Raw genomic sequence first — 7,239 nt, forward strand, 5'->3', positions numbered from 1 at the left:
CGCCCAGGCTGGAGTGCAGTGGCGCGATCTCGGCTCACTGCAAGCTCCGCCTCCCGGGTTCACACCATTCTCCTGCCTCAGCCTCCTGAGTAGCTGGGACCACAGGCGCCCGCCACCTCGCCCGGCTAATTTTTTTGTATTTTTAGTAGAGACGGGGTTTCACCATGGTCTCGATCTCCTGACCTTGTGATCCGCCCGCCTCGGCCTCCCAAAGTGCTGGGATTACAGGCGTGAGGCACCGCGCCCGGCCGATTTCTTCTGTTTTTAATGCTTTAGTGTTGTTGTACTAAAACAGATTTTAACAGTTTTCAATGTTGTTTATCCTGAAAGAGACAGCATCTGTTTTATTATTATCAGTACATTGCTGTTATTAGAACAGCACCATTATATACTTTCTTTTAAACCACCTAAGCCTGAGGTTGCAATTTTTTGAATTTTTGCAATCAGACCTTGGTGATGACCTTGAGCAGTAGGATATAAATAACTCCCACATGGTTAGCGTTCCAATAATGGAACACTAGGCATAAATGGGTTCAGCTAGGATCAATCTCTTCACGGTATTCTATATTTGTACTCAAAGAAAACAAAACATTAACTCTATTAATGATTATTAACCTTGACTTCTCTATGGTTCCTGTACCCTTTTAAGGACATGTGACCCTGCATACTTTGGCATGACACAGGTGACTTTAAATTGCTCTACTGCCATTCCTACCATGCTTTAACTCTTCCGGGGATGCATCTTTGATTTAAAAAAAGCCTGTTCTATAAGTTAATAACCACAAAGGTCCTTTAACAATGCTAGAACCTGTTTAATTGCTCCCCTCTAAGGAGCCAAGGAAGATATATTTATATTTTTATCTGACCTTTGGGATTTTCCACTGTCTGTCAGTTTAAGGTCTGTGGGAGGCTGACAGAGAAAATTAACAGCTGGCTAGACAGGAAAAAAAAAAAAAGGTGCTATTATGACTAAAATCAACCATGCAGGGGAGGGAAGGGCTAGCCATCATATTGCATTACACAGAAGTAATCCTTTATCTGGAGTGGCCATCCCAGGGTAACTGGAGTGTCTTTTAATCTAATCCCTTAAGATTTAACATTCTCACCTACCTCCTAATCATTCACCCCCTTTGTTGGAAAAGCAAAAGAATCTATATATTTTGCAAAATTGATGGCATGAAGCCCAGAAACTATGACATAATGAATCACAGAATAATATTTGAGCCCAGGGTTATAAATATTGTCTGTCACCCCTAGCATATATTTAATACAAACAGCCTGTATCTAGGATGATAAAAGTAGTACAGCATTGGCCGGGCATGGTGGCTCATGCCTGTAATCCCAGCACTTTGGGAGGCCGAGGCGGGAGAATCACTTGAGGTCAGGACTTCAAGACCAGCTTGGCCAACATGGTGAAACTCTGTCTCTACTAAAAATACAAAAATTAGCCGAGTGTGGTGGCACGCACCTGTAATCCCAGCTACTCAGGAGGCTAAAACAGGAGAATCACTTGAACCCAGGAGGCAGAGGTTGCAGTGGGCTGAGATCCCGCCACTGTACTCCAGCCTGGGCGACAGAGCAACATTCTGTCTCAAAAAAAAAAAGTAGTACAGTACTTAGAGCTATAGTTAATCATGTGCAACTGTGTACCATGGAGAAGGAAGTAACTGCAAGAAAGTTGAAAGGATTTTAATTAATTTGTCTTGTTATCTAAGGAGCTACTTGCATAAATATATTTCTGTGACTTGGACGTAATCTACATATTCCTGTACTCCTACCCCCCACTCACTTGAATGGTTGGAACAACCCTAAATCAGAAAACAAGAACAAAAGCAAACCACAGTATTGTTCTGGTGTTTGTTATTACATGTGTAATGAATTGATGACAACGATAACAATTTATCAACACACGGTCCTCACAACAGTGCTCTCCTAGTTTGATGTTCCTCTGGGCTTCTTGTTAAAATGGTTATATTCTGATTCAGTCATCCCTGGATAGACCTCAGGGTCTGCATTTCTAAGAAGCTCTCAGGTGATAACAATGTTTCTGGTCCTGGGATCACACTTTGAGTAGCAAGACCTTATAACACGACCAACATGGCATTTGAAAGCAAGTATCCTGTCCCAAGTGAGAAATAGCCACATCTTTACTCACATTCATATAAGAATATTGCCACTTGAGTTTCTCTCTTGATCACTTACTTTGTCCATGAACCCTATAATCCTGAAGCAGTGCTGAATTGCTTCGAATTGTCTTCTGTAAGACTCCTTGGAAGTTATGTCATGCATCACGCTTCCAGTTTCTTCAGCTATGTACCTAAATGAAGGGGTGCATGACCAAACAGAATGAGCATTGACTTGGAAAGTGGTGCAGGCATTTCCATTTTTTGTCTGTTGTTTGTTTAAAGATGGGATCTCACTCTGTTGCCCAGCCTGAAGTACACTGGTGTGATCATAGCTCACTGCAGCCTCAAACTCCTGGGCTCTAGTGATCCTCCTGCCTCAGCCTCCTGAGTAGCTTCGACTACAGGTGTATGCCACCACACCCAGCTAATTTTATTTTATTTTATTTTATTTATTTGTTTTAGCCAGGGTCTTGCTCTGTCACCCAGGCTGGAGTGCAGTGGCACAAACTTGGCTCACTGCAGCCTCGACCTCCCAGGCTCAAGCAGTCCTCCCACCTCAGCCTCCTGAGTAGCTACTTTAAAAAAAAAAAAAAAAAAACTACAGTGAGACAGGGTCTTGCTATGTTGCCCTGGCTGGTCTCAAACTCCAGGCTTCAAGTGATCCTCCCACTTCAGCTTGCCAAATGATGCAAATGGCTGAGAAAAAATAAACCATGTGCAGTTGAGTTTTTGAACTTTCTAGACAATGAAAATGGTGAGATAGTTCCTGCCACCTCATCCTGGGCACTTTAGTTAAATACACTGTGAGTTTCCAGTTAGGAAAACAGCTCCATTTACTTCCAAGTTTGTCAACTGCTAATTGGACATTCATCAAAAATTACCAACCAACCCCCCTGACACTTACCTAGGAGGTTTTTCCTCAGGAAGTCTGAAGTCAGAAAGCTTCTTTTGGTGATGAAGACCAGCATAAATATAGTAAAATATGTGAAAATTTTCTCTCCCCTGAAAAAAAAAGAGACTTTAGTAATAATGTATTCTGGCTTCCCCATCCCAAGTATTTTACACCATTTTCTTTCTGTGCAAAAAATTATCCCATAGCAAATTTGTATTTTCAGGCAATTAAATATTATAAATCCCACTTACAGAACAGTGATAGGATTAGTATAGTAATTGTCATAATGCTGCATTATTAAACACACTTTACTACAAGCAAAAGGTTTCAGAGAATGGGACATTTACAGGAAACAGCTCAGGTTGCGTATGTTGAAATCTTTCTGTTGCAGCCCAAACGCCTACTGCCTTCTGTTTGTACCACATGTTGCTTCAGAGATGGTGAGGTCCAGCTTAGAGACATCAGCCAAATCCTCTACTTTACTGGAGCCCTAGACAGGAAGTGGCCTGCAAGTCTCACAGCAGCTTAGGGAGCAGGATTGGTCCAGAACTGAGGTCTTCACTCTCCCACGCTGGTATTCTTAAAAATACTACTCAAAATGTCATTCATTAGTCTGGTCTCCTGCCATCCACCTCTTTTAGGCTACCCTGGCCAGGGTCCTTTCAGATAGGTGCTACTCTGAGCATAGTCTGTGGACAGCTGTCAGTTTATAACAAGAGAAGGAACTGGAAAGTACATGCCTTGACATTTTATAGCAAGTGACATTGCCATGACATCCAAGAGCATGATAATTTTCTGATAATTAATTTTATTGCATTTTACAAAGGTATTAGTTCAAAATGGGTTGGATATTTAAAACAAACAAACAAACAAAAACAAACAAACAAAAAAAACCCAAAAAACTGGTCCTTTAGCACAGAGAGTTTGAAAAGCACTGCTCCACATCCCCTTCTTTCCTCTGGAGGAGGACAGTCTCTTCTGCAGATACCCTTGGATTTTGGCAAATCTTTTCTTTGGTCAACCTAGCTCCATGGAAAGAAATCTTTTCTTTTTTTTTTGAGATGGAGTCTGGCTCTGTCTCCCAGGCTGGAGTACATTGGCCGGATCTCAGCTCACTGCAAGCTCCGCCTCCCGGGTTTACACCATTCTCCTGCCTCAGCCTCCCGAGTAGCTGGGATTACGGGCGCCCACCACCTCGCCTGGCTAGTTTTTTGTATTTTTAGTAGAGATGGGGTTTCACCGTGTTAGCCAGGATGGTCTCGATCTCCTGACCTCATGATCCGCCCGTCTTGGTCTCCCAAAGTGCTGGGATTACAGGCTTGAGCCACTGCGCCCAGCCCTGAAATCTTGTCTTTCTTTTCCCCTTATCCCCCTTTGTGGCATGGCCCTCATTCTGTTCAGCCTCTCCTGGGTATCCTCATCTTCCTTTGATTGTTTATCCTGTCAAAGCTCTTCTGTGACATTCTTTATCCGTGCCCTGTATTCTAGATGCCTCTACTTGCCATTTCTCACTCACTTGTTCACTTAACTAATAAATTTAGTTAAGAGACAGGGTCTCACTCTGTTGTCCAGGCTGGAGTGCAGTGGTGTGATCATAGCTCACTGCAGCCTCAAATTTCTGAGCTCAAGCAATTCTTGCACCTCAGCCTCCCAAGTGGCCATGACTATAGGTATACACCACCATCCCCTGCTAATGTTTTTGTGTTTGTAGAGACAGAGTCTCACTATGTTGCCCAGGCTGCCTTGGCCTCCCAAAGTGCTGGGATTACAGACATGAGCCACTGTGCCCACCCCCTATTTTTATTTTTTTAAAATAAATTTTATTGTGTATATTAAGATGTACAACATGATGTTATAGGATATACATATAAATAGAAAAATGTGACTATTCAATGAATAAACATCTTAATTGCCAGTCATGGTAGGCACTGTGCCAGGTACCAGGGATACAGGACTAAAAGGATTCATGTTCTCTGAGTGTCATTATAAGAAGCCAAGATGGCTACAGGGAAACCAGTGAGGGGGTCCCAGTGAGAAGGCATAATAGCTCGGATAGGGTAATGGTAGTGGTGATGGAAAATAAGAGGAAGCTTAAATATTATATATATTCCGGAGAAACAACCAAAAGAACATCCTAATAGACTGAATGAGGATGGTGACGGAAAGAAACCTAGAGTCTGCCTCCTAGATTTCTAGCTGGAGCATCTAGTGATGGTGGCATCCTTCACTGAGACAGAAACCGAAAGGCCTGAGATGAATGTCACTTGTTCTTTAACCTCTGTTACATGTGCAGGCTTTGGCTGACCTCTCTTACTCTTACCTTCCTACAGTTTTTCTACAGATCCATCTAGTTCTCAATTCTTCCAAGCTTTTCCTGCTGATATCCATCGCTAGCATCAATTCAGTTTGATTTCCATCCCTTTATCTGTCAAGATTGGCTAGGTTTTGTTATAGTAATAAACACCCCAAGATCTTAGTAGCTTAACTCAACAAAGCTTTAGTTCTTGCTCAGAGTACCTGTCCATGGCAGGTCAGCGGTGGGGCTGTGCTCACTGCAGTCACTCATGAGCTGTGGCTGGCACAGCAGTCCCCATCTTACACTTTGCCAGACTCTGGAGGGTTGTCATTACATGCCCACTTGCCAGAACCAGTTATGTGACCACACCCAGCCACACGGGAACCCTACAGTGTGCCTAGAAGGGGGTGAACCCCAATAGTTGGATGAACAGGACTGGCACAGGCCCCATCTTCTCTTCATCTCACTTAATTCTTGTAAGAGCCTTGTAAGGTTGACATTGTTATGCCCATGTTGCATATGAGGAAAGTAAAGTATATGAATATTTACATTAACAAGTAACATATCACATTAAGTGACCGAGAACTCTCCTCACATTATCTTGGTAAAAGACCACTTTACATTTGAACACAGAACACTATGCTTTCCATTCTGTCAGAGGTAGCTCCCTAAATTTTAAAACGATCTTAAGCTGGGGAGACAGAAGAAGGGGACCTCATAAAAATTAATCAAAAAGCCACAGGGAAGCGTAAATGACTCTGACTCTATCTTTCATTTGTTTAATGTTCATGGCAGTCCCTACTGCGTGAGGAAACTGCAAGTACATGATAGAGGAAGATGCTTGGGTTCTCAACCCAGAATAATTCCTGTAAATTCTACTTGCACAGTACCTCTCAGACTCCTCAACTTCTCTCCATCTCCACTGCCACCACCTTAGTCTAGACCAGCATTCTCTCTCACATGAATTTGGCAACAGCATCCTAATCACATCAACACAATCCTTGCATCTCCTCCAATCCATTCCCCATTGAAGCTAGTGTGATCATTTCAAAATGCAAGTTGGGTTTGGTGACTCCCCTGCTTGAAAACGTTCAGTGGCTTCCTATCGCCGTTAGAAAAAAGTTTGAAATCCTCATCCTGGTTCCAAAGCTCTGCATGTTTTGGTCTCAGTCTTATCTTTGCCACTTTTCCTCCTTACTCTGGTCCCCATCTCGTTGCCTAACTCCTAGTGATCCTGTGATCTCACATACAGGGAGACCTCCTTTCTCCCTAGACTAGGTTATGTGTCCTTCCCTTCTCTCATTTCACCTTAATAGCACCTATTTTGCTTTCTGGTGCTTATTACAATTGTTCTACATTTAAGTTTACTTGTTTAATGCCTGTGATTCTCCCCTACTGCTTCCTTGTATACCACATACTCCAAGCCCCGTGAATACAAGAATCTTTTGTATTTAGTTTACTCTTACAAGCCAACACAAAGCACAGCACTAGCAAACAGCAGGGATTTAATAATGCATTAATCTGGAAGTGCGGAACCATGCTCCTGAGAAGCTCTGGTGTCCTACAATAATAATAATAGCTACTAATATTAATAATTATAATAGCTATTATTATAGGAAGATATTATTATTTTTTATTATACTTTATGTTCTAGGGTACGTGTGCACAACATGCAGGTTTGTTACATATATATACATGTGCCATGTTGGTGTGCTGCACCCATTAACTCGTCATTTACATTAGGTATATCTCCTAATGCTATCCCTCGCCCCATCCCCGACTCCCCACCCCACGACAGGCCTCAGTGTGTGATGTTCCCCAGGAAGAGTTATTATTATAATAGGAAGAGTAGCTAACACTCTGATAGCATGTACCACACTAGTGGTTATATTATTATAATAGGAAGAGTAGCTAACACTCTGATA

The 7,239-nt window shown here is 42.4% G+C and overlaps 1 protein-coding gene across 1 annotated transcript in view; it reads right to left on the minus strand.

Moving 5' to 3' along the window:
• Positions 1-7,239, minus strand: part of MYO3B (myosin IIIB) — a gene marked incomplete at its 5' end in the record, with an annotated part of 364,721 nt that overhangs the window by 160,421 nt on the left and 197,061 nt on the right. Inside the window, 3 exons of the mRNA XM_017854464.1 lie at positions 2,203-2,317; positions 3,031-3,121; positions 6,500-6,507. Coding sequence (XP_017709953.1) covers positions 2,203-2,317; positions 3,031-3,121; positions 6,500-6,507 — 214 coding nt within the window. The remainder of the gene's footprint in view (positions 1-2,202; positions 2,318-3,030; positions 3,122-6,499; positions 6,508-7,239) is intronic.

This window comes from Rhinopithecus bieti, unplaced genomic scaffold (genome assembly GCF_001698545.2).
Source record: "Rhinopithecus bieti isolate Rb0 unplaced genomic scaffold, ASM169854v2 scaffold_37314, whole genome shotgun sequence".
In the NCBI taxonomy this organism is placed as follows: domain Eukaryota; kingdom Metazoa; phylum Chordata; class Mammalia; order Primates; family Cercopithecidae; genus Rhinopithecus; species Rhinopithecus bieti.